We start from the raw sequence: 23,650 nt of genomic DNA on the forward strand, positions 1-23,650 counted from the left end.
TAAAATGCATAATCTCAAGCCATAAGGAGTCTTACTATCATAATCTGCTTTTGAACAAGATCCTTAGGTTATTCCTGTGCACATTAAAGATTGTGAAGCTTTTAGAAGTATTGATAATCTGAGCTCACATAATACAATTTTGATTTAATTGACATAGGCTGCACCCTGGGTATTGAAATTAAAAACAAAACTTGATGATTTTACATGAGTATCAAAAACTGAGGAACACTAATGTAATGCAAGTATAACCCGGTGAAAATAATTGAACCTGATATACCTAACTATATTTTATAAGATCTCTTCTGACTTGAGTGTACAATTTACCCTGATTCAATAAAACCTAAGACTATTTCCAAATTTCCTATTTTGGAAAAAAAGAAGTAAAACATATAAGAAAATAGAAGGAATATGAAACATGGGTTCCTAATAAAATATTTCTTTATATATACAATTTAGCAACTAGAATTATTAATAGCAAGGACCTCAACGAAGTAAATATTACATCAACATTCTGAATTGTTACCCCATGACTTTAAATCCAATTATATATAGATTTGACTTTCATATTAAGTATCTACATTACCTATTTACATATAAAATGAACCAACTATATTTTATACAGGAAAAGGTGATTTACTTCATTATTTTAAACTCTGTAGCCCTATTAACTTGAAGATAACATGTTAGGATGTGCCCTGACCCTCTAAAACCTTTTATTCACAGTGTGGTCTGGGAATCACATTGTAAGAAATACGGAATCTTAAAATCTCAACTGCTCCTCAGAGCTGCTGGATCAGGATCTGCATTTTTAAAAAAATCCTCAGATGATTCTGTGAACAGATTTTTTTTGGGGGGGGGTCTCTTTGCCATTTCTTGGACCACTCTCGTGGCACATGGAGGCTCCCAGGCTGGGGTTCAAATCGGAGCTGTAGCCACCGGCCTACGCAACACGGGATCGGAGCTGCGTCTGCAACCTACACCACAGCTCATGGCAACGCCAGATCCTTAACCCACTGAGCAAGGCCAGGAATCCAACCCGCAACCTCATGGTTCCTAGTCGGATTCGTTAACCACTGAGCCAGGACGGGAACTCCTGTGAACAGATTTTTATCACTAATTACTAAGTTCAGGATTGACAAAGAATTCCTCTTGAAGGAAAAATACAAATGGGATATATCAACTGCAATTTCATCATTTCTCAGGAGCTCGTTCCCTGAGAAATGGAAATCCTTGGAGAATATCTGACTTCACATTATTTGTTGCCTGGCATATCTAGATCCAGGACAAACCTTCATAGCACAGCAATCACAGCTGCTCAGGAGAGAACTATGAAAGGTAAGGATGTTTGCTACCCTGAAGCTGGAGAAACATAAACTGAAATTTTACAAATGTAGTTGTTGACCTATGATGCAGACCAGCTTCAAAAGTAACTCTGTGAGAGCTGTGGCTGCTCTCTCAGAACTAAAGATAGCAGAATGCTAGGTACCTATCTTTCCCAACACCAATATAACACTGTTCTCTGAGTTAAAGAAAGGATGTTGCAAAAAATGGCATTGAAGTTTCCAAGAAAAAGAAATGTGAGTGTGTTCATTTGTCATTTGTGTTTGAGATGACTATGTGTGGATATAATACTGTAAAAATTCAGGCAAAATATTCCTCAATACATTCACGTATTGCATTGATTATAAAATACTCTTTTTATCTCCCTAAATACAAGTATAGCTCAGATCTAAAAATGCACTGTTTAGAAATGACAGTTTTCTGAACGTGAAGTAGGAAGTTCCAGTCAATTACAAGATTTTGGAGAATGTTTTCACGATGAATTCTTTTTTTTTTGTCCTTTTAGGGCAGCACCCGCGGAATATAGAGGTTCCCAGGCTAGGGGTCTAATTGGAGCTGTAGCCGCCAGCCTACACCACAGCCACGGCAATACCAGATATGAGCCACGTCTGCCACCTACACCACAGTTCACGGCAACGCCAGATCCTTAACCCACATCCTCATGGATACTAGTCAGTTTCGTTAACCACTGAGCCATGACAGGAACTCCCCTCAGGATGACTTTTAACTAAAATAAGATTTGAAAAGAAAAAGGAACATATTCACTAGTCAATAGAAATAAGGTTGTTGGTAAGACTAGTTCATGTGAAAAGAGCAAATGAAAAAACAGACAGCTGAGAAAACAACATGACATATTCCAGGAACGGAACAAAACCACATCTTCTGTACTAGAGGAATATGATTACAAAAATAAATAAATAACAAATAAACAAACAAACAAAAAAAAAAAAACAATGGAGGGGGTAGAGTGTGGAATTCTGTACGTTATTCTAAAACCATTTAAGAAAATCTTTCCCCCTTCATCCCTGAATATGGGTCATCATCTGGTTTGCAGCTGAGTATGTTTTATGAAAAGAATAGCTCATTCCACTTCTAAGCATTCAAATGTTAAAATATTTTTTACTTTTATTAAAGAGTGTGTTTGTAAAACTTTCAAACACCATACACAGAATAAACTCTCTCCATTTTGGCTTACCTTAGGATATATGAAAATGTTTGGAAATTATCCCATTACCTTCAAATATTTTCCAAGCTTTGACAGCTTCAATATGTCTTCCATTTTGTCCCTTTTCCAAAAAGATATCCATAACTAAATATAGAATTCCAGATATAAGTCTAACACAGTCCATCCAAACCTCATGGCACACACAGAAATGATAATATTGATATGGCATAATAGGGTAAGTGGATAAGAGAGACAGTGACCAGCTAAGAGACTCGATGTCACAGGCTTAACCTTATGACCCCAAAGGCTAAGAATCAATACCTCAGTACTATTGTGATCCATTAATGACATTTCAGTTCCACAACAGATGCATTGTGAAGCTATGTTATATATCTTATGCAGATTATTGATCATCACAGACTAGTATTTTGTAGATGAAGTAAAAATCTATTGCTTTTTTTCATCATCCACTATTTTATGGGCTTCATTGAGTTAACAGTAAAGGAGATACTTATTTTACATTTTTATAGGAATTGTATTCAAACTAGATATCTTGTATGTGGAAATTATTTTTTAAGTCATATTAGAAGTTAACTATTTTCTCTCCTAAATTTTAACTTGTTTGTTTGAACTATTTTCAGTGTCTGGATTCATTTTCCTGGTTGTTGTAGTTCTTTAGGACTGAAGTTAAAATAATATGGGAGTATTGTTGACTTCAGGGAGTACACCATGCCATGGGGGATTGGCAATCTCTATATCCAAGGTATATCAAGTGAAAATTTGACAGTTCAACTCCATATGACTCTTTCCAGCTGTACTCTCTACATGACCACTACAATTCAAGTAAGTAAAAGTGTAGAAAGAAAAGCTTTTGATATTTATGATGTTCAGTAATATTATGCCATTCTTTGATAGTACATGATTTATAATCCCACTTAACTGGCTCTGGCCAGACTTTTTATTGCCAGGGTCATATACATCCAATTCTTAACTACCAAATGGAATATAACAGACAGGGAGCCCTATATGCTTAAGTTGTCTTTATCTTAATGGGGAACATAGTTTGTTTCACAAGCAAAGATATTTTTTTCAGAGCCTCATATTGATCCTCTGGACATTAGGTAATGGCATACAAATAACAGAAAAGATGTTTTTAAATAAATAAAAGTTTAAATGTATTTAGCTTCAAAACTCTGAATCAGAGTAACCATTCAAAAACTTGTATATACCTCTCTGACTTCACTTTGATCTTATTGCCACATTATGCCTCATTTATAACAAATATTAGACCTCTTTAAAAATCAAGTCTCTACACAATAATATTTCTCTACTTCTTAACTCAGGACTATTGGGTTGTATTAGTATTGTATTAATTCAACTACTGATCATATTGGTATTCTTTCCAATTTTATTTACTCTGTAAATCATTAGATGATCACAACATTTACATATTAAACTTTAGAAAGTTTTGGAAAATATGTAGCAGTATAGAACTTAGATTTTTATTTATACTGTGGTTGGAAATGTGTCATTTTACTTTTTATATCTCTATACCTCATCTTATTGTCTGGCACTTTGTTGTCTCAATATTTGCTCAACGAGAGAGAGATAGAGACAGAGAGACACACACGCACACAAAGAGATTGAGTCCTGAAGCTCTCTGCTTGAACCACTAAAGTGGTTTTAATTTCTTAATCCAGTTGTTCCAAAACAGTCATCAAAATTACTTGATAATTTTGTTTTTATTTTATTTTTAGAAAGTTCAGATCTCAAAACCACATCCTCAGAGATTCTGATTCACATGTCGAGTTTGGGGTAAGAAATCTATATTAAACAAAAAAAAATTCTTCAGATGAGTTGATAAACAACTACCAAGTATGAGAATCACAGAGGAGGTGATGATACCAGTTTAACTAAAGTACTCCACAGGTAATCTGAAAAGTTTATTTAATGTTCAAAGTTGATAATTCTAAAAACAGAAATAGGGAAAGGTAATTAGAATTGTGGAGGTAACCTTCAGAAGAAATAGAAAAAAACCCATATTTTAGAACTAGTCTGCAGAGATTACATTACCTCTAGGGAACAAGACTAAGAGCTTGGGGGGAGTGATTCAGGAACTTTTGTTTTTCATTATCATTATGTTTATATTTTTATACTCATCATTTTTTTGTAAATACTGTAATCTCCCTAGATGACTCTGGTAATCAAACGTACTGAGAAATCCCTGAATTAATACTCTTTGTGTTCACGCATGTTCTATATCTGACTTTTTTTTTGTAAAGCAACCAGCCCACAGATATATACATGATAGAACCCTCAAAGCTGAAAAGTACATTTTAAGATGCGTTAATACAATACTTATTAAAAAATTGATCTATGCTTTATTATAAAGAATTCTTAGCAATTTGCAATAATCTAGATAAATCAGAGTATGTTTATTGACTACAATGAGATTAAGACAGATGTTTAAAAACAAATAACAAATAAAAACATATATAAATAAATAAGTGAATAAATAAATTTTTCAAAAGCTCAGCTTTTGGAAAGTTACAAATTTACTTCCATAAATCCATGGACAATGAAAAAAAAGAAACAGAAATTTAAAAATATTTTAAAATAAATGACATGTAAATTTGATATATCAAAACTTGTAAGATGCAGCTGAAGTGGAGCTTAGAGAGAATTTATACTTTATATGTATATATTAGAAAAAACAATAGAGACACTGATCTAAGCTTTCATATCAAGAAGTTAGGAAAAGAACAGAAAGTCATACCAAAGAAGTGAATAAAATAATTATTAGAAATAATTTAAATAGAAAATAAATAATTTATAAAAATCAATGTAACTAAAAGTTAGTTTACTTAAATCAATATAAAATTGAAAATTTATAGTATAGAGATGTCAAGAGAAAAGCAGAACCACAATTTATTGATTTTAGCAATGAATAAACAGAAACTTCTATGTATTCTATAAATATTATTTTAAATATTAAAGAAATCAGCGTAAAAAACCTGTACAACACATTTAATAATTTTAAAAATGGATAAATGTTTTGAAATTTCAACTTAGGAAAGCTGAGAAGATAAAACCTGAATCAGAGAAATCTATTACATAAATCCAGTCCCTAACTAAAAATTCTCATACAAAGAAGACCACCCATCTAGGTGACTACTTTGGTAAATACTTTTAAACTTTCAAGGTAAATTTTGTGTAATTTATTCTAAAAAAGACCCACAATATTTTTGAGATATATTTTTAGTGTGTGTGTATATGTGTGTGTGTGTATGTGTGTGTGTGTGTGTGTGTGTGTGTATATATATATATATATATATGTATGTATGTATGTAAATATACAACTTATTCATCTATTTATCAGTTGACGAACATACATTTGATTATTTCCAATTTTGGATTGTTTGAATAAATGACTTTCTATATACAAATGTTTACATTTTTTCAGATAAATACTGAGGACAAGAATTATTGGTTTAGGAGTTCCCGTCGTGGCGCAGTGGTTAACGAATCCCACTAGGAACCATGAGATTGTGGGTTCGGTCCCTGCCCTTGCTCAGTGGGTTAACGATCCAGCATTGCTGTGAGCTGTGGTGTAGGTTGCAGACGTGGCTCGGATCCTGCGTTGCTGTGGCTCTGGCGTAGGCTGGAGGCTACAGCTCCAATTCGACCCCTAGCCTGGGAACCTCCACATGCCACGGGAGTGGCCCAAAGAAATAGCAAAAAGACAAAAAAAAAAAAAAAAAGAAAAAAGAATTATTGGTTTAAGTAGATCAATTTGAATTTGTTTTTTTAATATATTTTTATTAGGGTATAATAGATTTACAGTGTTGAGTACAACTGAATTGTTGGATTAAATGTCTAAATGTGTAAGAAATGTGTAAGAAATTACCAAGCTGTTTTCCAAAGTGGTTGAACAATTTCACATCTCCCTTACCTTTGTAGGATAAGTACAATTGCTTCACATCAACATTAGTATTGCCAGGGGTCTTTTTGGTTTGTTTGCTTTACTTGTTCCTACATATGTGTCTTATTATGGTGTTAATTTTCATTTTCTTTTCTTTTTGTTCTTTTTAGGGCCACACCTGCTGTATATGGAAGTTCCCAGGGTAGGGGTCAAATTGGCGCTACAGCTGCTAGCCTACACCACAACCACAGCAACATGGGATCTGAACCACATCTGCGACCTGCACCACAGCTCATGAAAATGCTGGATTCCCAACCCCCTGAGCGAGGCCAGGAATCAAACCTGTATCGTTATGGATACTGGTCAGATTCATTCCTGCTGTGCCACAACAGGAACTTCCTAATTTTCATTTTCTTGATGACTGACAGCATTGAGTCATTTATTATTCATATATTCTTTTCATATATTTTAAAAGTTTAAAATTTGCCCGTATGTATATTAAAATTATAATTATTTACATATTGATTGATCGATTGATTGCTTTTTAGGACCACATATGCAGAATATGGAAGTTCCCAGGCTAGGGGTCTAACTGGAGCTGCAGCTACTGGCCTATGTCACAGCCACAACAACACAGGATCTGAGCTACATCTGTATCCTACACCATAGCTCACAGCAACACCAGATCCTTAACCCAATGACCAAGGCCAGGGATTGAACCCACATCCTCATGGATTCTAGACAGGTCTGTAACCCACTGAGCCACAATGGGAACTCCTACATATTTTAGATGAAACCCCTTTGTCAGATAATTACTTTTTCAGTTTCTCCCTTTCTTTCTTTTTTTCTTTTTAGGGCTGCACTTGTGGCATATGGAAGTTGCTGGGCTGGGAATCAGAGTTGCAGGTTCTGGGCAATGCCACAGCCACAGCAACGCTGGATCTGAGCCACATCTATGACCTATGCCACAACCATGAATCCTTAGTTCACTGAGTGAGGCCAGGGAGAGAATCCACATCCTCACAGGCATTGTGTCGGATTCTCAACCTGATGAACCACAACAGGAACTCCTAGTTTCTTAATAGTATTTTTGAAGGGCAGTTTTTAATTTTTAGAAGTATAATTTAACCTTTTTAAAATGTTTTTTGTCTATTTGTTCTGCTTTTCTTTTTAGTTTTGTGTGTGCATGTATGTCTTTTATAAAACATCTTAAACTACTCTATGATCTAAATAAAATATTTTCTTTAGTGTTTTCTTCCAGATGTTTCATAGTTGAGGGTTTGTTGTCAAATCCACCATTTTAGGTTGATTTTGGTGAATGAGAAATTTTTAGATTTTCTATATTTTGTATATATTTTTATAATTCAACTCCAACCCATTTGAAAATTTTACTTTGGTTCTTGTCATGATTAAATTAGAATAGATATTAGTGAATAGACTAATTAACAGTAGGAACCCACATTTGTAATTGTATGTTTCCTAATTTTATGCTTCTGCTCTGCACAAAAGATGGAGGAGGAGAAAGGGTGATTGAGATATTAAGATTTCTGTTTCTGTAATTTTAAGTGAGCAATTTTATACTTTATTTTCCAATTGATAAAATATTATCAGGTCGCAGCAATAACACAGTAATGATCATGCTGGCCTTCTGACTGATAAGTCCCTCCCAAATCCATTAAAAGGTAATACTATTATTTCTCCTTTATAGATCTGGAAATCAAGACACAAAGAGGTTGCATTGCTTGTTCAAGGGTCTATCAGCTAGTAAATTATGGGGTCAAAATCTGAACACAGACACTTTGACTTTAAGGCTTGTCCATTTAACCATTACTCATGCTGCTTTTCTCAGCAAAGGCAGAAGTACTTGGTCCACATACCATAACACACTAAATGTGGGCCAACCCAGCTGCTACTAGATTGCACAATGATTGCTGTGTGTATTGTTTCACCTTAATAATAATATTTGAACACCTAAAGATTTTGTGTACTAGTTCAGATTTCAGGATAATTATTTTAAATTTTGAAAGGTCTAAAAACAATAAGGTCTCAGGGAGTTCCCGTCGTGGCGCAGTGGTTAACGAATCCCACTAGGAACCATGAGGTTGCGGGTTCGGTCCCTGCCCTTGCTCAGTGTGTTAACGATCCAGCGTTGCCGTGAGCTGTGGTGTAGGTTGCAGACGCGGCTCAGATCCTGCGTTGCTGTGGCTCTGGCGTAGGCCGGTGGCTACAGCTCCGATTCGACCCCTAGCCTGGCAACCTCCATATGCCGTGGAAGTGGCCCAAAGAAATAGCAAAAAGGCAAAAAAATAAAATAAAATAAAAACAATAAGGTCTCTGTTCCCCACTGCCAGAAATTAATTCCAGTTATTAAAGGCTACCACTATTAGGCAGGGTTTGCTCTCCCCAAGTTGTCACTCAGCTAGTTTTACTCATTTACATTGGCTTTTCTAAATACTTAATCTTGTGAGTCTCTACTTAGAAATATCGCTTGAGGAACATTAAAATGTTCAAAATAGGAATAGACACTTAGTTTCAATGATTATAAACATGGCTAAACTATTTAATACAAAATACATTTATTATATTTGAAAACGAGGCTTTAAATATTAAATTTGAGATGAATTTTGCTTACATCAACTGAGCCAGAGTTAAGTGATCATGTAGATCAATAGGATACCTAAACCATGAACCATTTATAAGGAGCACCTTACTCTAAATAGAAAAAAAAAAATGAAGTCCCTCTAACAATCATGTTTTTCTGTCTCTCCCTCAGGAACTACCCAGAGGGAAATGGCAGTAGGAAATCATTCCTCAGTGATTGAGTTCATCCTTGCTGGGCTAACAGAACAGCCAGAGCTCCAGCTGCCCCTTTTCTTCCTCTTCCTAGGAATCTATGTGGTCACGGTGGTGGGCAACCTGGGCATGATCTTACTGATTGGGGTCAGTTCCCACCTGCACACACCCATGTACTATTTCCTCAGTAGCTTGTCCTTCATTGACCTCTGTCATTCCACCGTCATTACCCCCAAAATGCTGCTGAACTTTGTGACAGACAAGAACATCATCTCCTACGCTGCATGCATGACTCAGCTCTGTTTCTTCCTCCTTTTTGCTATCTCAGAGTGTTACATGTTGGCTGCAATGGCCTATGACCGCTATGTTGCCATCTGCAGCCCTCTGCTTTATCATGTCATCATGTCCCATCAGACTTGTTTCTCCCTGATTGTGGGAGTGTATACTGTGGGCCTGGTGTGTGCTTTCTCTCATACAGGTTGCATATTTAGGGTTCATTTCTGTAAATGTGATGTGATCAATCATTATTTCTGCGATCTTCTCTCACTTTTAAAACTCTCCTGTTCTAGCACATATGTCAATGAATTATTGATTCTAATCTTTAGTGCAATTAATATCCTTGCCCCAAGCCTGACCATCCTAAGCTCCTACATTTTCATCATAGCTAGCATCCTCCACATTCGCTCCACCGAGGGCAGGTCCAAAGCCTTTGGTACATGCAGCTCCCACATATTAGCTGTTGCTGTTTTCTTTGGATCTGCTGCATTCATGTACCTGCAGCCATCATCTGTGAGCTCCATGGACCAAGGGAAAGTGTCCTCTGTGTTTTATACTATTGCTGTGCCCATGCTGAATCCCCTGATCTACAGCCTAAGGAATAAAGATGTCACTGTTGCCCTAAAAAAAATGCTAGAGAGAAGAATATTCTTGTGATCAGATATAATATGATTTACTCATCTAAGTTATTACTTGTTATATTGTGTGAATTGTTATGCTTAATTTTAACTCATATGTCAATATCTATCTATAAATATATATCCACATACTTAGTGGAATTTTATTGACATCATTTCTTATTTCTATGGCCTTTAATGACATTTCCCTCCAGATTTTTCTCTGATAAATATCACTGAGACATAGATTAAAATACTAAGGATGACCTGGATACATATCCCCTCTAATGCCATCAATATTAATTACCTCCTCACCCTTTCTTCCATACAATTGAAAAAAATCCTCAATGAAAATATCTTCTAGCAGTTATTTCAATCCCCTTTCTTCTATCCATTAAAAAATAAAGGCCATAGCAGTATGATAATTGTAATCTTTATCTTTTTCACATCTCTAGTCTGGGAAAGTCTCTTCCCCACCATATCCCACTCCATATTTTAATTTTCTTTATTTTGATTAAAGCATAGTTGTTTATAATGTTGTGTCAATTTATGCTATACAACATAGTGACCCAGTCATACATATATATTCTTTTTCTCATATTATCTTCTATCATGTTCTATTGCAAGATACTGGATATAGTTACATGTGTTAAACTATAGGACCTCACTGCCTATCCATTGTAAATGTAATAGTTTGCATCTACCAACCCCAAACTCCCAATCCATTACACTTTCTCCCCCTCCCCCTTGGCAACCACAAGTCTATTCTCCAAGTCCATGAGTTTCTTTTCTGTGGAAAGTTTCATTTGTGCCCTATATTAGATTCCAGATATAAGTGAAATCATATGGTATTTGTCTTGCTTTTTCTGACTTACTTCACTTAGTGTGAGAATCTCTAGTTGCATCCATGTTGCTGCAAAAGGCATTATTTTAACATATCTTCATTTTCTAAGTTGTTTCCTCTACTTCCTACTAACATATATGTTGTTATTATGCCCAATTCAATATCATTCTCTTTGACATCTATTATTCTAGTTTGTAACTGTTCATTGTCAAAATCCGCAATGGACTGAAATCTCCATCAAGGTAGCCTCCTGTACAAATGATTTGCTGCCATATCTCCAGGTAGAGGAATGTCTGCTACTTAGTATGACCTTGAAAATCTTCTTGATATTTATTTTCCTCTGATAAATTTATATGAAAACTACTATGTATCCAATGGAGCCTTCATCCTTAACCCCTTCAAGTTCTATAAATAGCTTTTTGGGTTTTAGTTCAGATTAAGTGCAAGTTGGAGAATTCCTCAAAGATCTTTAAGATAGTTAATAAAATGTTTCTATACAAGGGTTGAAACTACTGATCCTGAGTTCTTTCTCTGGCAGATTCTAACAGAGATGTGGTAACTTGTGACAGTCTGATTTCTCAAGTCATTAAATTGTATTGACAACCACTACTCAGTCATAAAAAAGAACGAAATAATGCCATTTGCAGCAACATGGATGGAACTAGAGACTCTCATACTGAGTGAAGTAAGTCAGAAAGAGAAAGACAAATACCACATGATTTCACTTATATCTGGAATCTAATATAGGGCACAAATGAAACTTTCTACAGAAAAGAAACTCATGGACTTGGAGAAGAGACTTGTGGTTGCCAAGGGGGAGGGGGAGGGAGTAGGGTGGATTAGGAGCTTGGGGTTAATAGATGCAAACTATTGCCTTTGGAATGGATTAGCAATGAAATCCTGCTGTGTAGCACTGGGAACTATGTCTAGTCACTTATGATGGAACATGATAATGTGAACCAGCACATGTATGTGTAACTGGTTTACCATGCTGTAGAGTAGGAAAAAAATGTATTGGGGAAATAACAATTAAAAAAATAAAAATAAAAAAATTGTATTGACAACCAACTTTGGGCTACCCCCATAAAATACAGGTATGATTCCAAAAGCGTAATTCATAAAAAAATTTTATAATGTGATTTCATAAAAAATTTAAAAAGTTTTGCTTTTCAAAGACATTTTAACTTTTTTTTTTTTTTCTTGGTCTTTTTTTTTGTCTTTGTTGTTGCTATTTCTTGGGCCGCTCCCGCGGCATATGGAGGTTCCCAGGCTAGGGGTCCAATCGGAGCTGTAGCCACCGGCCTATGCCAGAGCCACAGCAACGCAGGATCCGAGCCGTGTCTGCAATCTACACCACAGCTCACGGCAACGCCGGATCATTAACCCACTGAGCAAGGGCAGGGACCGAACCCGCAACCTCATGGTTCCTAGTGGGATTCGTTAACCACTGCGCCACAACAGGAACTCCCCCAAAGACATTTTAAGAGAATAAAAGACAGTCATGGAACTTATTTGTAAGCCATGTATCTGATGAAAGTTTTGTATCTAGAATATACATAAACTGTCAAAACTCAAGAATAATTTTAAAAAGCAACCCCTCAAATAGACAAAATAATATGAATTACCACAGAAGAGATATGGATACCAATAAATATATTAAAAGCTATCACTACATACCCATAGAATGAGTAACATTAAAAGTGTGAGCAAGGATGTGGATTGACTGGAACTATTGTAATCTTCTGGGAGCAATCTGAAATGTTACAGTTAATTAAAAAAACATTTATACATTTTCTTAAAATGTTGAATAGGAGATCCCGATGGGGTGCAGTGGGCAAGGAGCATTGCAGCAACTTGGGCTGCTGCGGGGGTTCAATCCCTAGCCTGGGAACTTCCATTTGCCATAGCACATAACTAAGGGAAATGAAACGTAAGTTTACACAAAGATTTATATATGAAGATTCATAGTAGCTTTATTCATAAAAGCCCAATACTGGAAATGACACAAATGTCCATCAATAGAAAATATTTTGTGGTTTATTGTCAAATGAAATGCTGCTCATCAATAAACACAATGAACTGTTGATACACAAAGCAACATGGGTATATCTCAGAATAATTATGCTAGGGAGAAGGAGCCAGACAATTCATCCTCCAAAAAAATACACTTATATGGTTCCATCTATATAGAAGTTTAGAAAAATCAAACTAGTCTATAATGACAGAAAGGAGAAAAACTGTTTGTCTGGGGACAGAAATGGGGGATTACAAAGAAACAGGAAAAAAGTTTATGGAATATGAGCTCATTAGCTTGATTGTGGTAATGGTTTTAGCTAAGTGTATGCACTTGTATTTCTCTGTACACATATATATATTGATACAGAGATAGATAGATATAGATAGCATGTACAAAGTTGTGTATTTTTAAAATGAACAGATAATTGTATTTCTATTGTATCTCAATAAAGCACAATAAATTTCAGCTAAAAAAGTGATGTGCATTTTAAATAAAAAATAGATTGAAAGCTATTTATTATGTACATTTTATTGCTAGAGATCTTGATCACTAATTCAGCTAAGTCTGTTTTTTTTGTTTATTTGTTTTAATGTGCAATCCTCTGTAGAAAAAAAGCGTATAAATTGCATTACTGGATGTAGAAGACTTTCCAGTATTAACTACATTAAAAATCCCTTGTCAAGGAACTTCAATTAATTGTTATTTTCAACCTAAAAGCATCCATTTATCTCCTAATTCATTCTAATATGCTCTCATTTTATACTTATATTCATATCTGATTATAAACTTTAAAATGGCAGAATAGAAAATCTTTGATTTAAGCTCTTCTAGTTATTTAAAAAGAGACAAATCTATAGGTAGTTTACCATGTTTTCATTTCTTCTTTTCTTCACTTTTGGGAAAAGAGTTTCTACAATAATTGCCATTATACACACATACACACACACATTAAGTTGAATAAATCAATTATATGTGTAATATACATATGCACATATATATTTATTCTTTTACATATACATGTATATACAAAAGAAATGCTAATTATAGAATCTCACAGGAGTTTCTGTTCACAGAAACTCTTTCCTATTCCACATACACACTAATCTATCTAATTCTAGTCTGAAAATTCTTTAAAAAGACAAACTTTTAAAAATTTTACAAATATTTCAGATTTTCTTCAACAACAAAAAATGATGATAAGGCCAATTATTTAATTCATTTAGCATTTATTTCATCTTATTACTGTATGCCCACATTAGTTGATGCTTGCTGAGAGGAAGACATGGACTAAGCTCTGACAGTAGGCCATGCAAAACATGAAGCATGGCCTAAAAACTTACAGTTATGGTAACTCCATCATTGGTACTTATTTTTGTTCTTCCTAGTCTAGTGGACCAAGGGAGATGGAGACTGGGTAGGTCAGAGCTCTACAGATGAATGTCTGAATTCTGCCTTTACAAAATAATGTGTTTATAGCTTTTAAAACCTCATTTCAAATTCAAATTATTAGAGAAAAAGTGAAATAATTTCCCCAGGAAAAAAAGGTCTCTGTTCATGTTTTAGAGAGGAGGAGTACCACAAATGCAGAAGAGAAAATATCTAAGACACGTTTCGCTCTGGATTACAATTTGGTCAAAGATGAACCAAATTGTTCAGATCACTTATGAAAAAAGCCATCATTTTAAAATCATTTTACTAGTTGCCTACTTTGTTTCAGACATAACGCTCATCATTAATTCTATAAAGACAACCCAGCCATGATCTTCAACCTATAGAAGTTCACTAATTAATGAAGAACCAGACACATATAGAATTATATAATAAAGTATAGTGATAGCAATAGTAAACACTTACATGGAGCTTACTATGTGTGAGGCATTAACTGAAACATATTTATTAATATACTTAATTCTCATAACTAAATTGTATAGTAGATATTAATATCTTCGTTATACACATGAGGAGACAGAGGCATGGAGAGGTTAAATACCTTCTTAAATGCCACACATGTAGGAAAGGCAGAGTCAGAATTAGAGTCCAGTCAGTCTGACTTTAATGAACTTCTCCTAACCATTCCATCATAAAACTGTATCTGTGACATTCACACAGATGCAATAAGAGCTCAGAGCCATGAGGTATGAATTCTGCCTTGAGGGCTCTAGGAAGGCTTTGCAGGAAAACTTACATGAGAGTCAGAACCTTAATGATGAACACTATCTATCATGGAATAGACAAAATGAAAGAAATGTTGGGCAGAGGTACTAAGAAGTACTTGCCAATCAGAGGGTGGTGAACAACTCCACATGGTCACGCATGGCAGGAAGAGAGGATATTGGTGTAAAGAAAACTAGACAGAAGAGTTGAATTTCATAAAGTAAAGAGCACTGTGTAGAGCTAAGGAATCTTAATTGTACAATTAAATGGGCAAGAGGGATCAATTCCAGGTATTAAAGTGGAGGAATGACAGGTAAGATTAGTCTGCACTGAGAGTACCTGGCCAGGCCAGGCATATCATGTGCATTATATCTGCATAACAGAGACAGCTTTGCTCTTGTGCACTGCTTCACACTTCCTATCCACAGAACTTTGCTTTGGGGCCCAGAACAGTCATGCTCGAAGGTCTCCTCTGCCCCGCAACTAACCTCTGAGGCCCTTTCTCTTCTATTTTCTGAGCTGATACAGAAAACACATGGTAAAGCTGGGTCAAAAATCATAAGATTTCTGATTTCTCTTTTTTTTTCATTCTTTCTGTTATATCACAAATTTTTCCTCAGCCAGAATTATGCTCTATTTTCTACATTACCATGCGGACTAGAACACCTCAGTAGTTTTTAAGTTTCTAAGGCTCAATGCCCAAGTCCTGTGTGTGCTAAGCTACATATGAACTGGAAATGGACAGAGGTAAGGGGCAAGCTTCAGGAGAAACAGAGAACCTTCCCTAGAAAGTGATCCTTAGTTTGAGTGAGTGACAGACCCACAGCAACTGCTGGAAGAATGAATTAAGAGATATTCCATCTTACTGAGCAGGAACCTTCATGGTTAGCAGAATGTCACTGATGCTTATGCACATGAACTACACTATTAGATCAGCACACTAAGTCAAATCATTACAGAAAAATGGTATGTTGGGAATTGTTGGAAACGTTGGTTTGTTTGAGATGTTATAGACTAAGATATTTGAAAAGAAGATAGCTTACAGTGAATTCCCACTGTGGCTCTGGAGGTTAAGAACTTGACTAGTATCCCCGAGGATGCAGGTTCTATCCCTGGCCTTGCTCAGTGAGTTAAGGATCTGGCATTGCTGCAGGGCATGGGTCTGGCATGGCTTTAGCATAGGCATAGGCATAGGCATCTATGGCTCCAATTTGTTTGTTTGTTTTTTTTCAGGTTGTGCATTTTTTTTATAATTTTTTTTTATTTTCCCACTGTACAGCAAGGGGGTCAGGTTATCCTTACATATATACATTACAATTACATTTTTCCCCCACCCTTTCTTCTGTTGCAACATGAGTATCTAGACAAAGTTCTCAATGCTATTCAGCAGGATCTCCTTGTAAATCTATTCTAAGTTGTGTCTGATAAGTATGGCTCCAATTTGACCCCTAGCCTGGGAACTTCCATAAGTTGTGGGTGTGACCATAAAATGACCAGAAGATGCTTTACGAAGGTTAAATACAAGTGTTTTCCCCTGCAGCCTCTTTTGCTGATGAAGTTAGACATTAGGAATGAGTTGTTATAATGATAATATAAGACACATTTAGGAAAGGTAGGTATTATAATAATTAATAAAGGTTTATACTTAAATATTTGTGAAACTTACCTTTTCTGGATTGTGCAAGAGACACTACATTTAACTGTTCCCATGACACAGGCTGGAATCATAATGAAATAACATCTCTTACGATGACTTAGGTCAGCCTTTTTTTGTGTGTGTCTTTTCTAGGGCTGCACCCATGTGGCATATGGAGGTTCCCAGGCTAGGGGTCTAATGGGAGCTGTAGCCGCCAGCCTATGCCAGAGCCATATCAACGCGAGATCTGAGCCATGTCTGTGACCTACACCACAGCTCAGGGCAACGCCAGATCCTTAAGCCACTGAGCAAGGCCAGGGATTGAACCCACAACCTCATGGTTACTAGTCGGATTCGTTAACCGCTGTGCCACAACGAGAAATCCAGGTCAGTCTTTCTTTTTGTTATTCAGGACTGCTTTATATATATAAACCAAGTGGAGAAGAACTATGGTATGAGTGTGACATCAGGCCCTTTCAGAGGTTCAGCTCTTACCTTGAGGAGGATAATCTGTACCATCGGCCACAATATCTAGAGTGAAGAGTGAACCATAGATCTCCCTTTCCAAATTCCTATGCGGCATTTCTCCCATATGTATAAATTGAAACATATGAAAAAAGTAACTTCCCCTCCTGAGTTACATTCAATTCATCAGTCTTTGAGGTATCAATGTTCAAAGAGCCGTTCTTCACTGTTTTCTTTTTGCTATTGTTTTTTTACTATCTTCTACCACCCATCTTTGCATGCACACACTAATAAGTGAATACTCATTTTTATATTAATGCTTGTGTGTTTATATAAATATATAGACTTACAAAAGTAAAACTTCAACTCCCAATTACAGAGATGAGATTTACTTCTGTGAGTGACCATTTCAGGCCAGTTGCAGAAAGGGGGGCAGTTTGCAAAGCTTATTGAATATTGGAACTCATAAATAGGAGTTAAATAAGACAGTAGGCTATTATTTCTGAATGAAGCAAATATGATGCAAATTTTCATTTAGGTTACATCATAATCTGAGGTGTTTTCTTGGGGATCATCTTTAGGAAATGAAATTTTTCTGTAGCTGTGGACTGATTCAGATGGAATATGATCTTGAGAGACCTATCTCCCTCTCTGGAGCTACAATCTAGTGCCATAAACTCTTCAGAGAATAGTAGATAAAGACAGTTAATGGTTGGAGGTGGTGCATCAGGAAGACTTCTCTCCAAACCTTAAGACTGAATCTGTGAGTGGTTTTTCCATCACAAAGGGGTGACTGCTTTCTGTACTGTGGTTTTTTGGGAGGCTCTGAAGGCATAGTGGAAAGAACACTAAACTTGGAGCAGAAGATTTGGGTATGAATTGCCCTTCATTTTTAATTTTAAAACAGTTTTTAACTCTCTGATTTTCAGTGTCCATTTTTGAAAATCAGGGTTAATTACCACTACCTTACAAGAATTTTGTAAGAATTAAGAGATCAAAAAAATACACTATAACAATCAAGCAATACAGTAATTTTATTTAAAATTGCCATTATTTATGAATGAATGTTCATTCAGAAGTAGTAACTCAGAAGCTGTTCCTATCCTTATTTGTGTGAAATCCAACTCTACTGTCTAACAGATGCAGGAACATGGTCAATTTGCTTAAACGCTTTGTGCCTTAGTTTCCTAATGTAAATGGGAATTAATACTACCTGCCTCACAGAATGTGGTAAGGACTAAAGGTATTAATGTACATGAAGCATTCATCACAGTGCCTGGACATATTTATATTAACATAACTCAGGTTGACTTTTTTTTTTTTTAAACTACAGACCATACACAGGTGTAACCCAAAGAGTTTCTGTAATTTTAAAGGACTCTGGCTCAGTGGCATTCGGGCCTTCTATACTGCATGTGCCTCTCTTCTATTAAGATACATGGTATTGTTATTATTGTCACTCACACAGCTATATTCAAACTTACAACTGTTATAGAGGTGGATAGATTTATCATATTTAAATCAAAACCACCTGTTTACTAGGAGAACCATTTGTTAAGCTTTACTGTCCTCAGATATATTTGAAAAGATGAACAATGTAATAAAGTCAAAGAATTTCAGAGGATATTAAGAGTGCCTGTGGGATAACTTTGCATTCAAATTAGGAATTCAAGGTCATCATACCCTTGAAAGACTATCATTTTATCCTTATTTAAACACTTACAGTGATAAGAACACAATCCTTCTTCACAGGGCAACTTACTCCTTAATTTTTTTCTACACTGACATGAAATCGAATTTTTTATTAGTTCCACTCTGTTTTACTGGTTATTCACCAAGGAAAAGGATACAGAAAATCTACACAGCAGCTCTTCAAGTATTTGAAGATGAGTATCATCATCTGCTTCTCTAAGCAATATTTCTTGGGAACTTTCACAGTAAAAGGGGTATAAGTTTGGCTCTGGAATCAGACCTGAAAATTAATCTTGGATCAGTTGCATTTGAGCTATATGACCATATTACTAAAACTCTCTGTGATTTTAATCATCTTTCACTTATTAAGGTTGTTTTGAGACTTACATTTAAAAATAAAATAACATTAAAATTAGCATTGTGCTTGCAAATGCTCGGTCAATATTAGCTATTAATTTTATTAAATCATTTTCATATGGGATGATTTAAAGCCACATTACATATTTAAAATCTTCCTTTAAATGTATTTAGGTTATTAATGTTTTTGTAAAGTATACTTGCTAAAAGAAAACATGAGATGATAATTAAATAATTGTTTATTATTTATTAAATAGCTTCTCAGTTTGATACCAGTATTCACACTTTGGAGACCTGTGTTCTGTTTTGAAGGCATTCTAATAACATTCTCACAAAGATGAGGAATGCCTCAGTGGTGACCATGTTTATTCTGCTGGGCATCCCACACACAGAGGATCTGGAGACCATGCTCTTTGTTCTCTTTTTGTCCTTCTACATCTTTACCTTTATAGGGAACCTGCTCATCCTCCTGGCAATTGTCTCCTCCACTCGGCTTCACACTCCCATGTACTTCTTCCTGTGTGAACTGTCTACGTGTGACATATTTTTTCCTTCTGTGAGTTCCCCCAAGATGCTCTTCTACCTCTCAGGGAATAGCCGAGCCATCTCCTATGCAGGCTGTGTGTCCCAGCTCTTCTTCTACCATTTCCTGGGTTGTACAGAGTGTTTCCTGTACACAGTGATGGCCTATGACCGCTTTGTTGCCATCTGTTACCCTCTACGCTATACAATAATCATGAGTCACAGAGCGTGTGCCCTCCTGGCCATAGGGACCTCTTTTTTTGGCTGTATTCAGGCCATCTTTCTAACTGCTCTCACCTTCCAATTGCCCTACTGTGGCCCCAATGAGGTGGACTATTACTTCTGTGATATCCCAGTGATGCTGAAGTTGGCTTGTGCAGAAACCTCCACTCTGGAGATGGTGGGGTTCGTTAGTGTGGGTCTCATGCCCCTCAGCTGCTTCCTTCTTATCATCACTTCCTACAGCCGCATCGTATCCTCCATTCTTCAAATCCGATCTACTGAAGGCCGACATCGTGCCTTTTCTACCTGTAGTGCCCACCTCACTGCCATCCTTCTCTCTTTTATGCCAGTGGTTCTTATTTACCTACAGCCCACTCCTAACCCTTGGCTTAATGCAACTGTTCAGGTCCTGAATAACCTTGTCACCCCCATGCTGAACCCTCTGATCTACAGCCTGAGAAATAAGGAGGTAAAGAATTATCTGAAGAAGGTGCTACAGCAGGTGGCCTTCCTTCCCGAAAAGTGATAGAGATCAGTAGCTACCACATTGCTTAGAAAAGGAATTTGCACAGAAATTATAACTTCCTCCTTCTACAAATGAAGAAACTGATTTGAAAATGTGAAGTGAATTGTTCAAGACTACATAACTAATAAATTATCCTACTCAAGAGAGATAATCTCTTCCCAGTTGCCTTCTGTCTCTCCCTCTTTGTTTTCCTTTCCTCCTAATCCTCTCTTCTTCCTTCCTCCCTTGTCCTAGCACTTCCTCATCTAGGCTGGTATGATTATATAATTAACCGCTCACATGTCTGCATCAGATAAGCCTTCAATTGGTGGCCTAGGAGTTGAGGAATGGGAGAATTTCAACCATATGTTTTCTGGAGGCATTCTGTGACTTCTGAAATAAACGTAAAGAAGTTGTATAAAGGCAAAGGACTTCTGGACGAGACCTCAGGTAGGTCTCTTAATGAGTTAATCATAGCCATCAATGTGCTTTACCATCCACAAAGTGTATCTGTTGTTGGTCTTAAACCTGGAAGCAATCCTTGACTGGAAGCCAAAGCAGTGAATGAAAGAGAACGCGAAAAAGGTAGCCAGGAAGAGCCTGTAAGGGGTGACCCATTCTGTTGTTTTTCAGTATTAGAAATTTAGTTTGTATTTATAATCAGAAACACAACTAGGGGTCAATACAAAATCCAAGTTGCTATTGTTCTATGGTTTTGTATAGTCTGTTTACTAAAAAGCTTTGACTTTAGTGCTGTCCCTCTAACTTCCCATTGTTCTTTTGCTTAATGAGCTTATACCCAAATAGCAAATTGAAGGAAAGAAAGGACAGTGAGAAAGGGAAGAGGAGAAGAGAAAGAAATGATGGAAAGAAAGAGAGAATAGGAAGAGAAGGGAATGATGGGAAGAGAAAGAGGTGATGGGAAGAGAAGGGGATTATGCAGATGTAATTCTTCTCTCCTAGTGTTTCTTTTCTGGATCAGAGTTCAGCCAGGGAATCTGTCACACTGAAACAGTCACAACATGCTGTTTAGGGGTTCATGTCAGGGTGAAGAGATAATGCAAGGTTTTTGAAGAGAACATTTTCCCCACTCACTTCCCTTAAGCTCTTGCCTTTTATTCTTTCAGAAATGCTCTTTCCATAGTCTTCCGCTGAACAAACTCATTATCATCATTAAAGACCCAGTTAAAATATCACTTTCTTTGTGATATCACTCTAAGCAAGTCAGGTCCTCATTTCTCTGTGTTTTGAATCAGACTTTACGAAATCAACACTCCATTGTGCTAAGATAGGTTTTAGCAAAGCATTTTCCAGAAGTAAAAGTGCAGTAGGTTCAGGGACAGTAAAGACAAAAACAAGAGCCAGTTGGGGACAACTGTGCAGAATTGACAGTTCATTTGCTAAACAAATGTAATTCTGAGTCCCATATGAGTTTTTGTTGTAGTTGATGAAGCAGAACCTCAGTAACCTCATATCTGTCAGTTGTTTCATACCTATTAAGTATCTCTATCATTGAGAGGGAAGATTCATCTTCTGGCCCTTGGAATAAAGCTTCAGTGGTATCACAGCCCTTGTCTTTGAAAGAGTTTTTACCAAATAGAGGGAACAGGGCAGTAGTCATGTTTTCTATTCATTCAAATAAATATTTAAGGTGACTTTACTTAAGCCAAGTGCAGTGCAGTGAAATAAGCAGAGAAATAGAGCAACAATCATCAAAATGTAGTAAGTAGGAGTTCCCGTTGTGGCTCAATGGTTAATGAATCTGACTAGGAACCATGAGGTTGCAGGTCCGATCCCTGGCCTTGCTCAGTGGGTTAAGGATCCGGCATTGCTGTGAGCTGTGGTGTAGGCTGCAGACACGGTTCGGATCCCGAGTTGCTGTGGCTCTGGCATAGGCCGGTGGCTACAGCTCCGATTAGACCCCTCGCCTGGGAACCTCCACATGCCATGGGAGTGGCCCTAGAAAAGGCAAAAAGACAGAAAAAAAAATGTAGTAAGTGAATTATTCTAGACATTCAACAGATACCAAGGAAATGCAGGTCCTTTTAGTCTAATCTCTTCTCCCAGTTACTTAAACTTTGGTCCAACAGAAAGTGAATTGTTTGGGGGCAAGGAAATCTTCATTAAAAACACTTTAAATCTCCACTTAGAAGAAGGAGAGCAGGCTACTTAATAAGTAGGATGAAGAATTTATCTAATTTTTTCCCCTGCCACTAGTTGTAGGCCTCAGTTTTTCCCTCTATAACATGGAGATCACAATACCTTTTTTGCAAGTGCTGTTATACCTGCTAAATGAAACAAATGTAAAGTGTTCATCTGCTTTATTGTAGATCCTCAAAACTAATTATAATTTTTCTCTTGTATTTAATATTTCAATAGCTTACTCACTCACTTAACTACAGCCATTGATACTCAAATGACACAACCAGAGAGAGACCTTTTGCAACCATACTCTTAAAATACTCACGACTTCATTATATGTATTTCTATTTGGTTATTGTTTGTTTCCCTAACAAAACAGGAACTCCATGAAGGCAGGGATTTTTTTTTTATCTTGTTTCCTAATGTACCTCCAGAACCTTAAGTGGTGCCTTTTGCATGGAATGTCATAAACAAATATATATATTAATTTAATTTTTATTAATTTATTTTATTATAGTTGATTTACAGTGTTGTGTCAGTTGCTGCTGTGTATATATATATATATATATATATATATATATATATACACTTTTTCTCATACTATCTTCCATCATTTTTTATCCTAAGATATTGGACAGACTCAGGGACATAAGGAACAGACTTGTGGTTGCCATGGGGGAGGGGAAAGGAAGTAGGATGGACGAGCAGTTTGGTGTTGGTAGATGCAAACTGTATATTTTTTAAATCACAGTGTCTTGTTCCTTATGATCAAGATGATTTCACATTAGCCACATGTTTTGAAATACCCTATTCCTATCTTATTTTCCTACACTAGAAGTTCTGCCTTAATTCCCAACTGGAACTTTCCCCAAACTGGACTTCTCCTACATCAGGACTTTATAGAGTCCTAAAACTTTTCTCCAAAATCCATTGTCCTCTAGTAGTTTTACTCCTTGCCCTGGCCATGAATCTTGCTTAAT

The 23,650-nt window shown here is 36.3% G+C and overlaps 3 protein-coding genes across 3 annotated transcripts in view; 2 read left to right on the forward strand and 1 right to left on the reverse strand.

Annotated features, from left to right (window-relative positions):
* LOC100513942 (olfactory receptor 10N1-like) overlaps positions 1-23,650 on the reverse strand; it is a 222,905-nt gene that overhangs the window by 170,386 nt on the left and 28,869 nt on the right. The window lies entirely within an intron of this gene.
* Positions 9,195-10,154, forward strand: LOC100516990 (olfactory receptor 8G1-like). Its single transcript, XM_003130000.1, has one exon. The coding sequence runs from the start codon at positions 9,219-9,221 to the stop codon at positions 10,152-10,154; it is 936 nt and encodes a 311-aa protein (XP_003130048.2). The 5' UTR covers positions 9,195-9,218.
* Positions 19,617-20,549, forward strand: OR10D1S (olfactory receptor family 10 subfamily D member 1S). The gene has a single exon (XM_005653714.2). It carries the CDS (start codon positions 19,617-19,619, stop codon positions 20,547-20,549), a length of 933 nt encoding a protein of 310 aa, XP_005653771.2.

The sequence above is a fragment of the Sus scrofa genome, chromosome 9 (assembly GCF_054392235.1).
Source record: "Sus scrofa isolate SSC_HxYL_T2T_F1_AM1 chromosome 9, Sscrofa_HxYL_maternal_Yorkshire_Landrace_v2.0, whole genome shotgun sequence".
NCBI lineage: Eukaryota > Metazoa > Chordata > Mammalia > Artiodactyla > Suidae > Sus > Sus scrofa.

What these genes read in the sequence shown, in the direction of transcription:
- OR10D1S (XM_005653714.2), top strand. Translation starts at nt 19,617, where the DNA reads ATGAGGAATGCCTCAGTGGTGACCATGTTTATTCTGCTGGGCATCCCA.
- LOC100516990 (XM_003130000.1), top strand. Translation starts at nt 9,219, where the DNA reads ATGGCAGTAGGAAATCATTCCTCAGTGATTGAGTTCATCCTTGCTGGG.